Source organism: Pongo abelii, chromosome 18 (genome assembly GCF_028885655.2).
Source record: "Pongo abelii isolate AG06213 chromosome 18, NHGRI_mPonAbe1-v2.0_pri, whole genome shotgun sequence".
In the NCBI taxonomy this organism is placed as follows: domain Eukaryota; kingdom Metazoa; phylum Chordata; class Mammalia; order Primates; family Hominidae; genus Pongo; species Pongo abelii.
Genome location: NC_072003.2, coordinates 11,720,958 through 11,742,594, shown reverse-complemented (window position 1 = coordinate 11,742,594; position 21,637 = coordinate 11,720,958). Strand labels below are relative to the sequence as shown.

At 38.8% G+C, this 21,637-nt stretch overlaps 1 protein-coding gene across 10 annotated transcripts in view; it reads right to left on the bottom strand.

Annotated features, from left to right (window-relative positions):
• Positions 1–21,637, bottom strand: part of ATF7IP2 (activating transcription factor 7 interacting protein 2) — a 95,017-nt gene that overhangs the window by 48,388 nt on the left and 24,992 nt on the right. For 3 of the 10 annotated variants that reach the window (XM_054533457.2, XM_054533451.2, XM_054533456.2), the window contains 4 exons: positions 18,221–18,259; positions 13,234–13,276; positions 3,816–3,966; positions 1,542–2,371 (listed from right to left, as the gene is read on the bottom strand). In XM_054533457.2, coding sequence (XP_054389432.1) covers positions 1,542–2,361 — 820 coding nt within the window. In that variant the 5' untranslated portion in view covers positions 2,362–2,371; positions 3,816–3,966; positions 13,234–13,276; positions 18,221–18,259. Of the gene's footprint in view, positions 1–1,019; positions 1,129–1,541; positions 2,372–3,815; positions 3,967–13,233; positions 13,277–18,220; positions 18,260–21,637 lie in introns of those variants that run through there. The other 7 variants (XM_054533455.2, XM_054533458.2, XM_054533453.2 and 4 more) reach the window with 3 other exon arrangements.

The window sequence follows — 21,637 nt, the reverse complement described above, 5'->3', positions numbered from 1 at the left end:
ATTCAATACAAACAAAAACTTAACAAATTATGGCATTTAATTCTCTATTTATAGTGACTTGAGTGGTTCTATGTTATTTTATATAAAGGTACTCTTTTTTCATTTTGGGAAGGAGTCTCGCTCTTGTCGCCCAGGCTAGAGTGAAGTGGCACGATCTTGGCTCAATGCAACTTCCGCCCCCCAGGTTCAAGCAATTCTCCTGTCTCAGTCCCCGAGTAGCTGGGATAATAGGGGCCCACCACCACGCCTGGCTAATTTTTGTTGTATTTTTAGTAGAGACAGGGTTTCGCCATGTTGGCCAGGCTGGTCTTGAACTCCTGACCTCAGGTGATCCACCTGCCTCGACCTCCCAAAGTGCTGGGATTATACTCGTTAGGCACAGCGCCCGGCTTTTTTTTTTTTCTTTAAGAGACAGGGTCTTGGATCTGTTGCCCAGGATAGCCTGATGACTCAAGTGATCCTCTTGCCTCGGCCTCCCAAAGTGCTGTTAATTACAGGCGTGAGCCACCGCACTCAACCAGTCCTATTATACATATTTTAAATAGATGATACTGTTATTATTTTTAACCAATTTCAAATTCATCTTGTTAAATGACCATTCTGTAGTCTAGACAAGAACACAAAATTTATAGCATTAAATCAGTTTTTTTCTATTTCATTAACAAAATACCCTACTTCAAATGAAATTCACTTTTGCTATTTTAATGATGTTATAACCCAAGGACTTCATTTATTATTTGGGGTGCTTCTCTTTCTCTACACACACACATATACACACATGTGTGAATATATTATCTATCATCTTATACTTAGCATGTGATTTACAGGTCAATTCTATAGAAAGAAATAGGGTTGGCTGGGCACAGTGGCTCACGCCTGTAATCCCAGCACTTTGGGAGGCCAAGGCGGGTGGATCATGAGGTCAGGAGTTCGAGACCAGCATGACCAACATGGTGAAACCCCGTCTCTACTAAAAATACAAAAAAAAAAAAAAATTAGCCTGGCGTGGTGGTGCCCACCTGTAATCCCACCTACTCAGGAGGCTGAGGCAGGAGAATCACTTGAACCCGGGAGGTGGGGGTTGCAGTGAGCCAAGATCGCACCACTACACTCCAGCCTGAGCGACAGAGAGAGACTCTGTATCAAAAAAAAAAAAAAAAAAAAAAGAAAGAAAGAAATAGGATTACCAACAATTTTTAAAACCCACTCTTTCAATTAGCCTCCTTCTTAATCTAATAAAACTTCAAAATAAGAAGAGATGTATATGAAATGAACCAAATAATTGCTATAAACCACCTTTTGATATTTTGTACTTAAGGAAAAGTGATTGATTCCTTCTTTGCAATAATTACCCTTTTAATATGGTGGATACCTGTCCCCCACCTCACTAAGAATGGTTCAGAAACAAGATACTGTGAAATAATTGTCATTTACCTTTTTCCTGCCTATACTCTACTTGTTTGTATATTTGAGACTTTAAAATACCCTAAAGAAAAGTGACTATTTTAATTTTTCTAAAAGGTGCATAAGTATATACTTACTGTTGTTATTAGTGTCAAGTGATGACTGCCTTGAGTCTGCACTTTCACAATTTGAAATACTGGTTCTACTACACCCATTGGTTTTTAAAATGTCATCAGCACAGTTGTTAGAAGTGACTGAATTCACCAAATTAGGTGTTTTCTCAACAGGCACAAAACCTGAGTGTTCTGAACATAAAATGTTGTCACTTTGCCTTTTATCATGTGATTCTGAATTGGAGTTTGTTTCTAAATGGAAAACCATCTGGTCAGTTTTCTTATCACCCACGGTACTGGTTACTGTAGACTCTGGCATCTGAACACCACCACTCAATACACTGGGTGGACAGCAACTGGACTTCAGACTACAAGCCCCTTCATGCTCAAAAAGGGATCTTGTTACATTTGTCTGATACTCAGAATCGTTTTCAGAAGTGTTCAGTGAATCTTTTGCCTCTTCTTTGAAGACTCTGCTGGGGGATTCTGTTGTTTTACTTGGCTTTTGGTACGAACAAACAACTTGTTCCAATTTTGTTTCTGAATGAACAATTTCTTCTACTGGTTTTATGCAATTCTGAGAGAATACTTTACTTTTCTCTGATATTGAATTTTTATTAGAGTCCAATGAGGATGCATCATTTTCAGAAGGGCTACATTTGGTAGTTATGACACTAGGACTGAAACTCTGATTACCACTTGGAACATTACTCCCAATTGCTGCTGTTTTCAGCGCTTCAACATTCCTTGACTTATTCAGCATCTCTACTTGCTTCCGGCAACTTAGGGGCATTGTTTTTTTGGCTTTTAATATCTTCCGTTTACTTCTATCTGGACTTGCCATCTTTCATATCCTGGAATTTAAGACATCATATTTAAATGCATTTCTCTAGTGAACAAAAGTTATTTACTACTGAATTAAAGTTATTTTATTAAAATAACATTGACACTGTCTCTCCAGATTTAGATAATCACCTTACTGAAAATTATATCCATTTTCATGACACTGAAAACATACAAATCTTTTCTATTGTTTCTATAAATCTAAACTACATAAATTCAAAATCTGTATTGCTAGTAAGCCTCTACCTGATAGTTTTATCTAGCCACTTCTTGTTATATCACCTCAGTGCTATAACCATTCACTATTGATTCATCCAGGTAAGTCATAGTTTAAATAATCTAAAGATTACATTGCACTTATTCATAAAAACAAAAAAAAAGTTTTTATAAAATATTCCATTTTCTATACATAATGGCATTTGTTTAAGCTTTCCTAATGTTCAAGTTTCTAAAATAAATGTGGCCAGGTGTGGTGGCTCATGCCTGTAATCCTAGCAGTTTTGGGAGGCTGAGGCAGAAGGATTATTTGCAGTAAGGGGTTCGAGACCAGCCTGGCCAACGTGGTGAAATCCTGTCTCTACTAAAAGTACAAAAATTAGCCACGCATGGTGGCATGCACCTGTAATCCCAAGCTACTCGGCAGGCTGAGGCACAAGAATCACTTGAACCTGTGAGGTGGAAGTTGCAGTGAGCCAACATCGCGCCACCGTACTCCAGCTTGGGCAACAGAGTGAGACGGTCTCAAAAAAAAAAAAAATAAAATAAAATAAAACCAGCACTAAGATACATAACATTCCAGCTTAAATAAACAAGCCAACTAACCGGGTGCGGTAGCTCACGCCTGTAATCCTAGCACTTTGGGAGGCCGAGGCAGGTGGATCACCTGAGGTCAGGAGTTCAGGCCAGCCTGGCCAACAGGGCAAAATGCCATCTCTATTAAAAATACAAAAATTAGCCAGGCATGCTGGCACATGCCTGTAATCCCAGCTTCTGGGAGGCTGAGTCAAGCGAATCACTTGAACCCAGGAGGCAGAGGTTGCAGTGAGCCGAGATCGTGCCATTGTACTCCAGCCTGGATGACAGAGCGAGACTCTGTCTTAAAACAAACATACAAACAAACCTGATATATATACTAAATAAATCCAAAAAACAGCACAACACTCTTCATTAATTAAGACCCTAATACGCCTATACAATTCTATTTTTCCTATAGGACTGTGTATTATTTGACAGTCTCTTCATGAATACAATTTTTGTGTTATTTTCCAAAGAAAATGAACAAATCAAATCTTTCCTCTAGCATGGTTTTATGATGTATTTGCTAAAACTGATAATCATGATGCATAAAACTAGCAGCTTTGCCTGAAGACACTGCTACAGTTTTGTGTCCTACAAATAAAAACATTATTGTATTACTTTAAAGGGAGAATTCAACCAGGTGTGTGTGGCACATACCTGTGCTCTCAGCTACTCAGGAGGCTGATACAGGAGGTTCACTTGAGCCCAGGAATTAGACACTGCCGTGATCTGTGATTGCACCACTGCACTCCAGCATGGGTGACAGAGCAAGACCGTGTCTCAAAGAAAAAAAAAAAAAGCAGGATTCCTATCAAAAAAAGAAAATAAATATATGGTGAATTTATAATTGAATGTGCTATGTTATTATTTTTGATAGGAGAAAAGTGCTGTTTTGACTGGAAATTGATAAGAATGAAATCCTACACTTAAAATTTTAAACATCAGATTCAATTGGGAATTTCTTCCTGATTACCTTCTGGTTTCATAAATTGCAAACTTTGGTTTCTCTAATACTCACATATTACAGGTGCCAGGCACCAGAGACCACATTCCCAACACAATCAGGCTGACAGACTATAATTACCTACATCCAGAAATGACTCTGAATCACAAACACATCCCACTAAACACAAATAAATCCCCCAATCACAAAATGCCTGAAACCACTCTACTGCCAGCTGACACAAAGAAGAAATCAAGGTGAAGAGAGACAGGGGTCTTAAATGACTATACTGAAAATATCTTACTATTGTAAATCTGATAAAAACATCCAACCACGTGAACATATTTACTATGGCCCTTCTAAGGGCCTTTGGAAAAGGCCCAAACTAGTAAAACGTGCTGAAATTTAAGCTCTGGAGTAAAAAAATGCCTCTACATTTGATGCATACAAAAGACTTGTAATATGTGTTAATTACAAAGTATAATAAAGTGAACATCTTTGAAACACCCGCAACAAATAAGTAGAATACTATCAGGAACCTGCATTTACTTATGTTTCTCCAGACTATGCCCCTTGCACCTCTTCTCCATCCTGATGATGTATCCTAAACTTAGTTTATAATTCTATTACTTTTTCTAGTTTCATCATAAATGTCATACGTAAACAAATATACTGTTTAATTTTGTTTTTGAGCAAATTATAGCTAATACTTGTTTTTTCAGTTATATATATGTATAAAATTCATCCATGTGCTTATGTATAGCAATAATTCATGTTCTTCTTTGCACTGTAATAATTCATTGGGTAGATATACCAAAATTTACCTATCTGATCATTTGTGAAAGATCTTTGGGTCATCTCCAGTTCCTTTTTTTTTTTTTTTTTTTTTGAGACAGGGTCTTGCTGCTCTGTTACCCAGGCTGGAGTGCAGCATGGCTCATGGCAGCTCCAACCTCCCAGGCTCAAGCTATCCTCCCACCTCAGCCTCCTAAGAGGCCGGGATTACAGGCATGCACCACCACACCTGGCTAATTTGTAAAAAAAATTTTGTGGATATTGGGTCTTACTGTGTTGCCCAGGCTAGTCTGAAACTCCTCGGCTCAAGTGATCCTCATGCCTCAGCCTCCCAAAGTGTTGGGATTACATCTCCAGTTCTTGTTGATGTTCTGACACAACAATGCTATTCTGATTATTTCTGTCTCAAGGTACTTATGTGTAAGCATTTCCTGAGTGAATTTCTGGATACTGATAACGTATCCATGTTCAACTTTTCAAGAAAGCCAAATTATTTCCTGGAGCAGTTTTACCAGTTTGTATCCATACAGTCAATACGTAAGAGTTACCACTGAGCCACATCTTCTTGAACCCTTGGTATTGCCAGATTTAATTTTAGCCAATCTACTTGGATAAAGAATTAGCTCTCATTGTCTTAATTTGCCTTTCCCTAATTACTATCATCTTTTCCTATGTTAATTAGCTATGTTTACTTGTCTGTAAAAATTCCTGGTTATTTCCTGCTCATGACTTCTTGAGGTGTCTTTCCCCTTTCATTTTCAAAGCATACTTAACATATTATAAACCATACTCCAGCCAGGTGCAGTGGCTCACGCCTGTAATCCCAGCACTCTGGGAGGCTGAGGCGAATGGATCACCTGAGGCCAGGAGTTCGAGACCACCCTGGCCAACAGGGTGAAACCCTGTCTCTACTAAAAACTACAAAAATTTGCTGGGTGTGGTGGCACACATCTGTATTCCCGGCTACTTGGGAGGACGAGGCAAGAGAATCGCTTGAACCCGGGAGATGGAGGTTGCAGTGAGCCGAGATCACACCACTGTACTTCAGCCTGGACAACAGAGTAGGACACTGTCTTAAAAAAAAAAAAAACCAAAAAAACAAAAACAAAAAACATATTCCTTTGTCAATCCTTTGTTACATGAGTTACAGGTATCTTATCAGGCTCTTCCTAATTTTAATATAGTCAAATTAAATATTTTTTTTCTTTTCTGGTTAAAGTTTGATCTCTCTTCCTTGTGACATCCTTCTCTACCCCATGTTGTGTGAAATTGTGAAGCCTACTGGTGCTAAAGAAGCCTTTCACTGATGTAAGTTATTTAAGGACACGGTGCTATACCATGGCTGTGCAACTATTACAATATATAGTAAGAATACAGAGTGCCAGCTCAGAGTAAATTTGTTAAACTTCATGAAAAACATGAATTAAATGGTCATTAACATTACACACTTCATAACTGGTTAAACTTACGGCTCTGAGGAGGGGTATTTCACCTGGAAAACGTCTGCATGACAATGCTTAGTGAAGACAAGTAAAACTGCTGATAAAAGGCTCAAGTTAAATATTTCTAACTATATAGTTTGCCTATCATAGAACCCGTTTAGTGAAGTTGAATTCATTGCTGAGAATAAAAAACAACCACCCAAACTAATTGGGGATCCCTACCAACATCAGAACTCCTCTCTTTAGCCAATTTGAATTATTTGCTGTCACATAAGCCACAACTCACAGATCTTTGAGATGGTAATACTGTCCTGTAACACACGCTGCAAAAGATGAATTACATTTTCTCAAGTTTTAATTATATTTTCTCAAGTCATTTACAATTTAAGTATTTAATTCATCGAGAATTTATTTTAGCATATAGAAAGAGGAAAGGGCCTATTTTCATTTTTCCCTCAGATGCATAATTGCTTGGCTGTATCCTCACTGTTAACTTCATTTTGAAATAATAAAATTATCTAATCTGTACTTTTAATGTTTTATGATGATGTAAATCCTACTGAACATAATGTTGTCCATCCTTTACTTTTAACTTTTTTTTTTTTTTTCCAGACAGAGTTTCACTCTTGTTGCCCAGGCTGGAGTGCAATGGCATGATCTCGCCTCATCGCAACCTCTGCCTCCCGGGTTCAAGTGATTCTCCTGCCTCAGCCTCCCGGGTAGCTGGAATTACAGGTGTGTGGCACCAGGCCTGGCTAATTTTGTATTTTTAATACAGACGGGGTTCCTCAATGTTGGTCACGCTGGTCTCAAACTCCCGACCTCAGGTGATTTGCCCACCTCGGCCTCCCAAAGTGCTGGGATTACAGATGTGAGCCACCACACCTGGCCTACTTTTAACATTTTTGTATCAATTTATGTTTCTTGTAATACATAAAAATTTTCACCTAATGAATTTGTCTTTCAACAAAATTTAATCCATTTACATTAGTTATACATGCCATATTAAAGCCTTAATTTACATTATTTACATTATTGTTTCTATATTATTTAATATTAAGGTGTCATTAATTTTTTTTTTTTTTTTTAAGATCTGGATCTGCTTCACAATTGCATGGAATTGAATACCTTTAAAGATTTCCGGCTGGGCACAGTGGCTCATGCCTGTAATCCCAGCAGTTTGGGAGGCTGAGGCAGGCGGATCACTTGAGGTCAGGAGTTCAAGACCAGCCTGGCCAACGTGGTGAAACCCTGTTTCTACTAAAAATCCAAAAAAAAAAAAAAAAAAAAAACAAAACTAGCCAGGCATGGTGGTAGGCACCTGTAAACCCAGCTACTCAGGAGGCTGAGGTGGGACAATCGCTTGAACCTGGGAGGCAGAGGTTGCAGTAAGCCAGGATTGAGCCATTGCACGCTAGCCTGGGCAACACGAGCAAAACTGTGTCAAAAAAAAAAAAAAAAAAAATTCTGATATAAACATTCATGTACAAGTTTTTATGTTGACGTAATGTTTTCATGTTTCTTTGTTCTATATACCTAGCAGTAGAATTATTTGGTCATGTGGTAACTCTAGATTTAACCTTCTGAGGAACTACCAGACTGTTTCCCAAAATGTCTGGAACAACTTACATTCAAACCAGCAGTGGATGAGAGTTCCAATTTTAACACCTTTTCACCAACACTTCTCATCTGTTTGTCTTAGTATAGTCATCCCGTTGCAACTGATGTGGTGCCTTATTGCCATTTTGATTTGTATTTACCTGACAGTTAATGATGTTGAGAATCTTTTCATGTACTTCTTGGAGGCTTGTGCATCTTCTCTGGATAAATATCTATGCAGATTCTTTGAGAATTTAAAAACTGTGTTATTTGCCTTTTTATTACTGGCTTGTAAGAGTTCCTTATATATTTTAGATTAAGTCCCTTATAAGATATAATTGACAAACTTTCCCTCACATTATATGGATTGTCTTTCCCATTCCTTGATGGTATGCTTTGAAAACAGTATAAAATTTTCATAAAGCATAATTTCTAAAGATTTAAAAACACATTTACATGTGTTTTTAGCAAGTATTACAGCCTAATCCAACGTCCTAAGAATTTTAAAGTTTTATGAGTGCTTATATTTAGGTTTTTGATCCATTTTCAGTTAAGTTTTGCTTATGGTGAGAGATAGGGGTCTGCTGGGAACAGGACCCCAAATCTGGCCATAAACAGGCCCCAAAACTGGCCATAAACAAAATCTCTGCAGCAGTGTGACATGCTTGTGATAGCTATGACGCCCATGCTGAAGGTTGTTGGTTTACCAGAATGAGGGCAAGAAACACCTGGCCCACCCAGGGCGGAAAACCCCTTAAGGCGTTCCAGAACCGCAAACAATAGCATGAGTGACCTGTGCCTTAAAGACATGTTCCTGCTGCAGATAACTAGCCAGAGCCCATCCTTTTGTTTCCCCGATTTAAACTATAATCTTTAGAAACAATGCTTATCACTGGCTTGCTATCAATAAATACGTGGGTAAAACTCTGTTCGTGGCTCTCAGCTATGAAGGCTATCAGCCCCGATTCCTGCTCCACACTCTGTATTTCTATGCGTGTGCCAGAGCGACGACTGGAGAACGTAGAACTACGCTGGAGGACACCAGAGTACTCTTAAGCAATCCCTGTGGTAAGAAGGGGAGCTCAGAAGCATCAGGGTAACAATGGGACAAGTGTGGGCTCTGGTTCGTTCCACCTTGGAACCTTTTCACACTGATGATGAGGAAGGAGGGTATAACAAAGTAACATAAGAGGTGACAGAGCAGGTTTGTTGGCCAGCTAAAGCTAAAGTGGCAAAGGAGGGAGAGGTTTGGCCCTACCCTTCTGCACCCCCTCATTATTTTGAAGAAAAAGAGTGGCCTGACCCTCCAAATCTTTTTCCAGAGGACAGTGGGTGAAAAGTAGATGCCCCAGGAACTGGGCAGTGCCTTGAGCGACCACTCTCAGTTCTTTTCAGGCAGGAATTCAGCAAGCTAGACGAGGGTGATATAGACGCTTGGCAGTTCCCTGTTAGAATACACCACCCATATCAACAGGGAAATATCATAGCTACGTTTGAGCCTTTTCCTTTTAAAATACTTAAAGAATTTAAACAAGCTATAAATCAATATAGACCAGGTTCTCCTTTTGTAACAGGACTGTTAAAGAATGTTGCTGTCTCCAGCCAGATGATGCCAACATTACTTCTAGGTAGGTCTAGTTTAAATAAATAAATTTATTTATTTATTTATCTGATGGAGTCTCACTCTGTCACCCAGGCTGGAGTGCACTGACGCGGTCTTGGCTCCGTGCCAGCTCCACCTCCCAGGCTCACACCATTCTCTTGCGTCAGCCTCCTGAGTAGCTGGGACTACAGGTGCCCACCACCACACCTGGCTAATTTTTTGTATTTTTAGTAGAGACGAAGTTTCACCATGTTAGCCAGGATGGTCTTGATCTCCTGACCTCGTGATCTGCCTGCCTCGGCCTCCCAAACTGTTGGGATTACAGGCGTGAGCCACTGCACCTGGCCTCTAGTTTAAATTTAAAAGGAGTGCAAGTACATACAGGAGTCATTAATTCAGATTACAATCGGGAAATTCAAATTGCAATATCTACTTCTGTTCCCTGGAAAACAGAGCCAGGAGCATGTATAGCACAGCTCCTGATTGTGCCGTAAGTGGAAATGGGGAAAAGTGAAACTAAACGAACAGGAGGATTTGGAAGCACAAATAAACAACGCAAAGCAGCTTATTGGGTGAATCAAATTACTGATAAATGTCCTATCTGTGAAATAACTATTCAGGGTAAGAAATTTAAAAGTTTGGTAGATACAGGAACGGACATTTCATTCATTTCTCTACAGCACTGGCTGTCCTCATGGCCAATTCAACCTGCTCAATTGAACATAGTTGAAGTTAGTAAAGCCCCTGAAGTATATCAAAATAGTTATATCTTACATTGTGAAGGGCCCGATGGGACAACCTGGGACTATTCAACCAATTGTAACTTCTATACCCATAAATTTATGGGGGAGAGATTTATTACAACAATGAGGAGAACAAGTTCTAATTCTAGAGCAATTATACAGCCCTCAAAGTCAACATATGATGCATGAAACCGGGTATGTCCCTGGTATGGGGCTAGGAAAAAATTTGCAAAGTTTGAAGGAACCGCTTCAAGTGGAAAGACAAAGTTCCTGCCAAGGTTTAGGATATCATTTTTGATGGTGGTCACTGTTAAGCCTCCAGAACCTATACCTTTAAAATGGTTAACAGATAAGCCAATTTGGATAGAACAATGGCTGCTGAGCAAAGAGAAACTGGAGGCTTTAGAGGACTTAGTTACTGAACAATTAGAAAAAGGACACATAGCTCAAACATTTTCCCCTTGGAATTCTCCAGTTTTCATAATTAAGACAAAATCAGGTAAATGGAGAATATTAACTGACTTAAGGACCATTAATTCAGTTATACAACCTATGGGGGCATTACAGCCAGGACTGCCTTCTCCTGCTATGATTCTGAAAAATTGGCCTTTAATAGTCATAGATTTAAAAGACTATTTCTTTACTATCCCCTTAGCTGAGCAAGACCATGAATGGCTTGCATTTACAATTCCTGCGGTAAACAACCTGCAGCCTGCTAAGCATTTTCATTGGAAAGTGTTGCCACAAGGCATTTTAAACAGTCCACCAATTTGCCAGACGTATGTAGGGCAAGCAATTGAATCTACTCGTAAAAAATGTTCACAGTGTTACATTATTCATTATATGGATGATATACTTTGTGCTGCCCCATTAGAGAATTATTACTCCAATCTTACGATCACTTGCAAATTTCGATTTCTTGTGCTGGTTTAATTATAGCTCCTGACAAAATTCAGACTACTACTCCTTACTCCTACTTGGGGACCTTAGTAAATGACAGTACTATTGTGCCACAGAAAGCAACCATACGTAGGGATCAATTGAAAACATTAAATGATTTTCAAAAATTACTAGGGGACATTAATTGGATACAACCTGCTCTAGGCATTCCTACCTATGCCATGAGTAATCTATTTTCTATCCTTAGAGGAGATCCTAGTTGTAATAGCCCTAAGCAATTAACAAAGGAGGCAGAGGCAGAGTTACAGCTAAGTGAGAAGCAAGTGCTTAAGGCTCAAATAAATAGAAAAGATCCAGAGAAGACTCTAGATTTGCTAATTTTTTTCAACTCAGATTCACCTACTGGTGTTATTGTTCAAGAGCAAGATCTTGTAGAGTGGCTTTTCTTCCACATACTAATTCACGGACTCTAACTCCTTATTTAGATCAAATCGCTACTGTGATAGGAAATCAGAGAACTCAGATTGTTAAATTACATGGATATGATCCTGGAAAAATTATTGTCCCTCTCACGAAGGCACAAATACAGCAAGCTTTTATAAATAGTCTTACTTGGCAAACTCATTTAGCTGACTTTGTGGATATTCTCAATAACCATTTTCCTAAAACAAAACTGTTTCAATTTTTGAAATTAACTAATTGGATTCTCCCTAAAATGACTAAATTTAAACCAACTGAAGGTGCTGAAAATGTCTTCACAGGTGGGTCTAGTAATGGTAAAGCTTCTTATTCTGGCTTGAAAGGTAAAGTTTTTCAGACGCCCTATACTTCAGCTCAAAAAGCAGAGCTTGTAGCTGTAATTGAGGTATTGACTGCCTTTGATATGCCTATTAATGTGATTTCTGATTCTTCATAGGTGGTTCATTCCACACAATTAATTGAAAATGCTCAGTTATGATTTCACACAGATGAACAACTGATTATTTTCCCAATTGCAAACAGCAGTTAGGAGTAGAATGCACCCTTTTACATCATTCACATTAGGGCTCACACATCTCTTCCAGGACCTTGGACTGCAGGGAATCAAATGGCTGATCACCTAGTTGCTACTGCAGTATCTAATGCCAGACACTTTCACAATTTAACCCATGTTAATGCTTCTGGTCTCAAACGCAGGTATAGCATTACCTGGAAAGAAGCTAAAGCTATTATCCAGCGATGCCCAACTTGCCAAATGGTGCATTCCTCATCTTTTACAGGAGGAGTTAATCCTCGCGGATTGGAACCTAATTCTCTTTGGCAAATGGATGTCACCCATGTTCCCTCATTTGAGAGACTAGCTTATGTGCATGTATGTGTAGATACCTTTTCTCACTTTGTCTGGGCTACATGCTAATCAGGACAGTCTTCTGCCTGTGTTAAACATCACCTTTTGGGGTGTTTTGCGGTGATGGGCATTCCAGCATCTATTAAAACGGGCAATGCCCCAGGCTATATATATACTAACCAAGCTCTAGCTACATTTTTCTCTGTATGGAATATTAAACACATTACTGGCATCCCATGTAATTCTCAAGGACAACCCATTGTGGAACGAATGAATCTCTCCCCGAAACAGCCATTGCAAAAGCAAAAGGAGGGAAACAGGGACTACAGGACATCACACACGCAAGTGAATCTGGCATTACTGACTTTACATTTTTTGAGCCTGCCTAAAGGCTGGATGCTATCAGCAGCTGAACAGCATCTACAGAAACCAGCTGCAAAGACAGAAGCAGAACAACTGGTTTGGTGGAGAGATGCAATAACAAAAAGTTGGGAAACAGGTAAAATAGTAACTTGGGGTAGAGGTTATGCTTGTGTTTTGCCAGGACCGAATCAACAGCCAATTTGGGTGCCATTGAGACACCTAAAGCCTTACTATGAGCCAGATACTCCGGAAGAGGTTTTGGGAGGGTCCCAAAGACCCACCAGTTGCAGCCATGTTGAGACTGACACTGAGGAGGACCCCAACTGTCACGAGCAACACCTGTCGAATGCAGCCACCTACCTTAGGACAGATCAAGAAGCTGTCACAGATGGCGGAAGAAAACCTGAGGAAAGCATAACAACCAATCACAATGAGTAATTTAATGATAGCTATGATAGCAGTGATCACCATTGCCATGAGTATTCCTTTAGCAAGGGCTGACACAGAGAACAATTATACTTATTGGGTATATTTACCCTTTCCACCACTTCTAAGGCCTGTAACTTGGCTGGACCCCCCAATGGAGGTATACACTAATGATAGCTCTTGGATGCTCAGTCCTACAGATAATAGAGGCCCGTGTAACCCACATGAGGAAGGAACTGTTAGGAATATTTCTTTAGGATTTGAACATTCACCTATCTGTTTGGGAAAGGCCACTAGTTGCCTACCCCCTCACTATCAATCTTGGCTGGCAATAATGCCTGGATGTAATCACTCTATGACACAGTTACACATGCTTTCTGGTCTCACTATTTACCATAATAAATCTGCTCCTATAATTGAGGCATACTGCCATCAAAAACCTGTTTGTAAACAGAATTGGACCTGGTCCAAAAAAATGAATGTACTTGTTTGGGAAGACTGCATTGCAGAACAGGCAGAGGTGCTGCTGATTCCCACGGAATCATTATTGATTGGTCCCCTAAGGGGATGTTTAGCACAAATTGTACCTCACTCTGTGTGCCATGGCCACACTATGTTCAGTTGGTCTAAACAAAACGGTCAGATGGTAGAAATGGTAAGAAGTATGGCAAGAGTTCCTATTATCTGGAAACATGGCGGTATAGTGGCACCTCAACCTCAAATGATATGGCCCGCTCTAGGAGCTAAACATAAGGATTTGTGGAAACTATTAATGGCTCTTAATAAGATCAAAATTTGGGAAAGAATAAAAAAGCATCTATAACGATACTCTACAAACTTGTCTTTGGATACTGCAAAATTAAAAGAACAAATATTTAAAGCATCCCAGGCATACCTGACCTTAATGCCAGGAACTGGAGTGCTTGAAGGAGCTGCAGACAGATTAGCAGCTATTAACCCATTAAAATGGATAAAAACACTTGGAGGCTCTGTGATTTCAATGATGATTGTGCTTTTAATCTGTGTTGCCTTTGTATAGTCTGCAGATGTGGATCCTGACTCCTGCGAGAAGTAGCTCACCGTGATAAAGCCGCCTTTGCTTCTACTGTCTTGCAAAAACAAAACAGGGCGACGTGTTGGGAATAGGCCCCCAAATCTGGCCATAAACAGGCCCCAAAACTGGCCATAAACAAAATCTCTGCAGCAGTGTGACATGCTTGTGATAGCTATGACGCCCATGCTGAAGGTTGTTGGTTTACCAGAATGAGGGCAAGGAACACCTGGCCCACCTGTGGTGGAAAACCGCTTAAGGCGTTCCTGAACCACAAACAATAGCATGAGTGATCTGTGCCTTAAGGACATATTCCTGCTGCAGACAACTAGCCAGAGCCCATCCCTTTGTTTCCCATTTTAGTTAATCTATACTCTATAGAAACAATGCTTACCACTGGCTTGCTGTCAATAAATATGTGGGTAAAACTCTGTTTGTGGCTCTCAGCTCTGAAGGCTGTCAAGCCCCCTGATTCCCACTCCGCACTCTATATTTCTGTGTGTGTGTCTTTAATTCCTCTAGTGCCACTGGGTTAGGGTCTCCACGACCGACGTGGACATCCAATTGTTCCAGCACAATTTTAAAACACCATTACTTACCTGTTTTATGACACCCTTATAAAAAACAAATTGACTTTAAATGAGAAGGTGTATTTCTGGGTTCACGATTCTATTCCATTTGTATATAGGTCTGTACCACATTATCTTGATTACTGTCATTTGTGAGAAGTTTGGAATTCAGGATGTGTAAGTCCTCCAACTTTGTTATTCTTGGAGAAGACTGTTTTGGCTATTGTGGGTCCCTTGAATTTCCATATGAATTTTAGGATCAGATTATCAATTTCTGTCTAGTATAAGTGCGGTGTTGTTCCCTACCATTATTGTTCAGCTGTCTATCTCTTTCTTTAACTATAGTAATATTTAATGAATCTGGGTGGCCCAGTGTTCAGTGCATGCATATTTAGGATTGTTATATCCTCTTGTTGAATTGATCCCTTTATCATTAAATAATGATCATGTTTGTCTTTCTTTACTGCTTTTGATTTAAAGCTAATTGTATGTGAGATAGGTATAGCTGCTCCTGCTCAATTTTGGTTTCCATCGCACAGAATATCTTTTTCTACCTCTTCAACTTGAGTCTAAATGTGTCTTACCATGTAAGATGTTTCTGGTAAGCAGCATATACGTGGTTCATGGGTTTTGAAAATCCATTCCATCAATCTCTCTTTTCAGTGGAGCATTTCATCCATTCAGGTTCAATGTTAATATTAATATGAGAGGTTTTGATCCTGTCACATTATCGATTATTATCTAGTTGTTGTATAAATTCTTTCCTTGTTTTCCTTGTCTTTGTGGTATAATGGAATTAAATTATGTTGCCATTTGATTCCTTTCTCTTCTTCTTTTATGTGATTGTTTTATATGACCTCTGATTCTTAAACTTTCATGAGGTTTCATTTCCAGTTTTAATTTGTAACTTCTGTGGGTACATAAGATACTTTGATACAGAAATGCAATGCGTAATAATCACATTGGTAAATGGGGTATCTATCCCCTGAAGCATTTATTCTTTGTGTTACAAACAATCCAATTATAGTCTTAGTTATTTTTAAATGTACAACTAAATTATTGATGACTATAGTCACCCAGTTGTGCAATTAAATACTAGGTTACTAGGTCTTAATTCATTCTAACTACCTTTTTTTTTTTTTAAGACAGAGTCTTGCTCTGTTGCCCAGGCTGGAGTGCAGTGGTGTGATCTTGGCTCAATGCAACCTCCGCCTACTGGGTTCATGTGATTCTGCTGCCTCAGTCTCCTAAGTAGCTGGGATTACAGGTGCCCATCACTACCACACCAGGCTAACTTTTGTGTTTTTTAGTAGAGAGGCGGTTTTGCCATGTTGGCCGGGCTGGTCTCGAACTCCTGGCCTCAGGTGACCCACCTGCCTTGGCCTCCCAAAGTCCTAGGATTACAGGTGTAAGCCACTGTGCCTGGCCCATTCTAACTAGCTTTTATACCCATTAACCACCCCCAACTTCTTCCCCAACACAAAATACCTTTCCCAGCCTAAGGTAACCATCCTTCTATTCTCACCATAAATTCAAGTGTTTTAATTTTTAAGCTCCCACAAATAAGTGAGAACATAAGTGTGTCTTTCTGTGCCTGGCTTATTTCGCTGAAGATAATGACCTCTAGATCCATCCACATTGTTGCAAACGACAGATCTCATTCTTTTTCATGGCTGAATAGTATTCTATTGTGTATATGTACCACATTTTCTTTATCCATTTATCTGCTGATGAGCACTTAGATTGCTTCCAAATCTTGGCTATTGTGAACAGTGCTGCAATAAACATGGAATTGCAGATATCCCTTTGTTATACTGATTTCCTTTCATTTGGGTATATATTCAGCAGCGGGATTGCTGGATTGCATGGTAGCTCTATTTTTAGTTTTTTAAGGAACCTCCAAACTGGTCTCCATACTGGTTGTACAAATATTCATCCCCACCAACAATGTACAAGGATTCCCTTTCTACACATCCTCACCAGCATTTCATATTACCTGTCTTTTGAATAAAAGCTATTTTAAATGAGGTGTGATATCTCACTGTAGCTTTGATTTGCATTTTGCTGATGATCAATGACGTTAGGCAGCTATTCACATGCCTGTTTTCCATTTGTATCTCTCCTTTTGAGAAATGTCTATTCAGGTATTACCATTGTATAATTGGATTATTAGATTCTTTCCTATAGAGTTGTATGAGCTTCTTATATTCTGGTTATTAATGCCATGTCAAACATGTAGTTTACAAATATTTTCTCCCATTCTGTGCCTTGTCTCTTTACTTTGTAGATTGTTTCCTTTGTTGTGCAGAAGCTTAACTTGAAGTGATCCAATTTGTCCATTTTTCATTTGGTTACCAATGCTTATGAAAATTCTTTTGCCCAGAACAATGTCCTAGAGAGTTTCCCCAATGATTTCTTCTAGCAGTTTCATAGTTTGAGGTCTTAGATTTAAGTGATCCATTTTGCCTTTTTATATACAGTGAGAGATAACAGATCTAATTCCATTCTTCTGTATGTGAATATCCAGTTTTCCCAGCACCATTTATTGAAGAGACTGTCTTCTTGCAAATGTTTGTGCTTGACATCTTTGTCAAACATGAGTTCACCCACTGTAGGTATATGGATTTGTTTCTGGGATATCTATTCTGTTCTACTGTTTGGTCTGTTTTTATGCTAGTACCATGCTGTTTTGGTTACTATAGCTCTGCAGTATAACTTCAAGTAAGGTAATGTGATTCCTTCAGTTTTCTTCTTTTTGTTCAGAATAGTGTTGGCTATTCTCAGTCTTCTGTGGTTCCATACTAATTTTAGGAATGTTTTCTCTATTTCTGTGAAGAATGTCATCGATGCTTTGATAGGGACTGCACTGAATGTGCAGACTGCTTTAAGTAGTATGAACATTTTAACAATATCGATTTTTCTAATCCATAAACATGAAATATCTTTTAATTTTTTTGTGTCCTCTTCAATTTCTCTCATGAGTGTTTTACAGTCTTCATTGCAGGTATCTTTCACATCTTCAGTTAGTTACTAGGTATTTAATTTTAAAGAGAGATAACAATCACTACAGCTCAGCTCTCAGAAAGCCACATTCCTAGGAAAAGGGTTAGAGTACTACATTGAGGGAACATCCCGTGGGACAAAAGAATCTGAACAACAGTCTTGACCCCTAAACCTTTCCTCTGACAGAGCCTACCCAAATGGGAAGGAACCAGAAAACCAACTCTGGTAATATGACAAAACAAGGTTCCTTAACATCCTCCGCCCCCCCCCCCCCCCACACACAATCACACTAGCTCACCAGCAGTGGATCCAAACCAAGAAGAAATCCCTGATTTACCTGAAAAAGAATTCAGACGGTCAGTTATTAAGCTAATCAAGGAGGCACCAGAGAAAGGTGAAGCCTAATTTAAGGAAATCAAAAAAATCATACAAGAAATAAGGGGAGAAATCTTCAGTGAAATGGATAGCATAAATAAAAAACAATCAAAACTTCAGGAAATAATGCACACATTTATAGAAATGCAAAATGCTCTAGAAAGTCTCAGCAACAGAATTGAACAAGCAGAAGAAAACTTTAGAGCTTGACAAGGTTTTTGAATTAATCCAACAAAGACAAAGAAAAAAGAATAAGAAAATATGAACAAAGCCTCCAAGAAGTCTGAGATTATGTTAAACAACCAAACCTAAGAATAATCAGCATTCCTGAGGAAGAAGAGAAAGCTAAAAGTTTAGAAAACGTATTTGGGAGAATAATCAAGGAAAACTTCCCGGGCCTTGTTAAAAACCTACATATCCAAATACAATAAGCTCAAAGAACACCTGGGAAATTCATCGCAAAAAGAGCATCACCTAGGCACACTGGCATCAGATTATCTAAAGTTAAGACGAAGGAAAGAATCTTATGAGCTGTAAGGCAAAAGCACCAGGTAATCTATAAAGGAAAACCTATCAGATAAACAGCAGATTTCTCGGCAAACCCTTCTAGCTTGAAGGATTTGGGGCCCTATCTTCAGCCTCCTTAACAAAACAATTATCAGCTAAGAGTTTTGTATCCAGTGAAACTAAGCTTCATAAATTAAGGAAACATACAGTCTTTTTCAGACAAACAAATGATGAGTGAATTCATCTCTACCAAGCTAACACTGTAAAAACTACTATAAGGAGCTCTAAATCTTGAAACAAATCTTGGAAACACATCAAAACAGAACCTCTTTAAAGCATAAATCTCACAGGACCCATAAAGCAAAAATACAATAAACAAACAAACAAAAAACCAAGGTATAAAGGCAACAAACAGCATGATGAACGGAATAGTACCTCACAACTAAACACTAACTGTATTAGTCCATTTTCATGCTGCTGATAAAGACATACCTGAGACTGGGAAGAAAAAGAGGTTTCATTGGACTTATGGTTCCACATGGCTGGCGATGTCTCAGAACCATGGCGGGAGGCAAAATGCACTTCTGACATGGCAGTGGCAAGAGAAAAATAAGGAAGCAGCAAAAGCGGAAACCCCTGATAAACCCATCAGATCTCATGAGACTTATTCACTATCACGAGAATAGCATGGGAAAGACTGGCCCCCATGTTTCAATTACCTCCCCCTGGGTCCCTCCCACAACACCTGGGAATTCTGGGAGATACAATTCAAGTTGAGATTTGAGTACAGACACAGCCAAACCATATCATTAACATTAAATGTAAGTGGCCTAAATGCTCCACTTAAAAGACACGGATTTGCAGAATGGATAAGAATTCACAAACTAACTATCTCCTGCCTTGAAGAGACTCACCTAACACATGAGGGCTCACATAAGCTTAAGGTAAAGGGGTGGAAAAAGACATTCTATGCAAATGAATATCAAAAGCGAGCAGGAGTAGCTATTCTTATATCAAATAAAACAAACTTTAAAGCAACAGCACTTAAAAAAGACAAAGAGGGACATTATATAATGATAAAAAGCATTATCCAACAGAAAAATATCACAATCCTAAATATATAAGTACCTAACACTGGAGCTCCCAAACTGATAAAACAATTACTACTAAACTTAGGAAATGAGATAGACAGCAACACAATAATAGTGGGGGACTTCAACTCCACTGACAGCACTAGACAGGTCATTAAGACAGAAAAGTCAACAAAGAAACAATGGATTTAAACTATACCCTGAAACAAATGGACTCAACAGATATTTACAGAACATTCTACCCAACAACTGCAGAATATACATTCTATTCATTACACATGGAACTTTCTCCAAGGTAGACCATATGATAGGCTACAAAACAAGCCTGAATAAATTTAATAAAATTGAAATTATATCAAGCACTCTCTCAGACCATAGTGGAAAAAAACTGGAAATCAACTCCAAAACGAACCTTCAAAACCATGCAAACACATAGAAACTAAATAACCTGCTCCTGAATGATCATTGGGTCAACAATGAAATCAAGATGGAAATTAAAAAGTTCTTCAAACTGAATGACAATAGAGATACAACCTATAAAACTTCTGGGATATAGCAAAGGCGGTGCTAGGAGGAAAGTTCATAGCCCTAAATGCCTAAATCAAAAAGTCTGAAAGAGCACAAACAGACAATCTAAGGTCACACCTCAAGGAACTAGAGAAACAAGAACAAACCAAACCCAAACACAGCACAAGAAAGAACATAACTAAGATCAGAGCAGGGCTAAATGAAATTGAAACAAAAAAACAATACAAAAGATAAATGAGATGAGTTAATGGGTGCAGCAAACCAACATGTCACATGTATACCTATGTAACAAACCTGTACCTTGTGCACATGTACCCTAGAACTTAAAAGTATAATAATAAAAACAAACAACCAAAAAAAAAAAAAAATAAATGAAACAAAAAGCTAGTTCTTTGAAAAGGTTAATAAAATTAATAGACCATTAGCAAGATTAACCAAGAAAAGCTGAGAAAAAAAAACCAAATAAGCTCAATTAGAAACAAAATGGGAGATATTACAACTGACACCACAGAAATATAAAAGATTATTCAAGGCTAATTCAACACATTTATGCATATAAACTAGAAAACCTAGAGGAGATGGATAAATTCCCAGAAAGATATAACCCTCCTAGCTTAAATCAGGAAGAAGTAGATACCCTGAAAGACCAATAACATGCAGTGAGATTGACATGGCAATTAAAAAATTGCCAACATAGGCCAGGTGCAGTGGCTCACATCTGTAATCCCAGCACTTTGAGAGACCCAAGGTGGGTGGATCACCAGAGGTCAGGAGTTAAAACCAGCCTGGCCAACATGGTGAAACCACATCTCTACTAAAAATACAAAATCAGCCGGGAATGGTGGCACGCGCCTGTAATCCCAGCTACTCTGGAGGCTGAGGCAGGAGAATTGCTTGAGCCAAGACTGTGCCACTACACTCCAGCCTGGGCGACACAGCCAGACTCTTGTCTCAACAAAACAAAACAACAACAACAACAACAACAACAAAAACACCAAAAAAAAAGGCCCAGTACCAGACAAATTCACAGCTGTATCATACCAGGCATTCAAAGAAAAATTGGTACCAATCCTGACTCTATTCCAAAAGATAAAGAAAGGGAATCCTTCCAAAATCATTCTATGAAACCAGTATCACCCTAATACAAAAACCAGCAAAGGACATAATCAAAACAGGAAACTACAGACCAATATCCCTGATGAACATAGATGCAA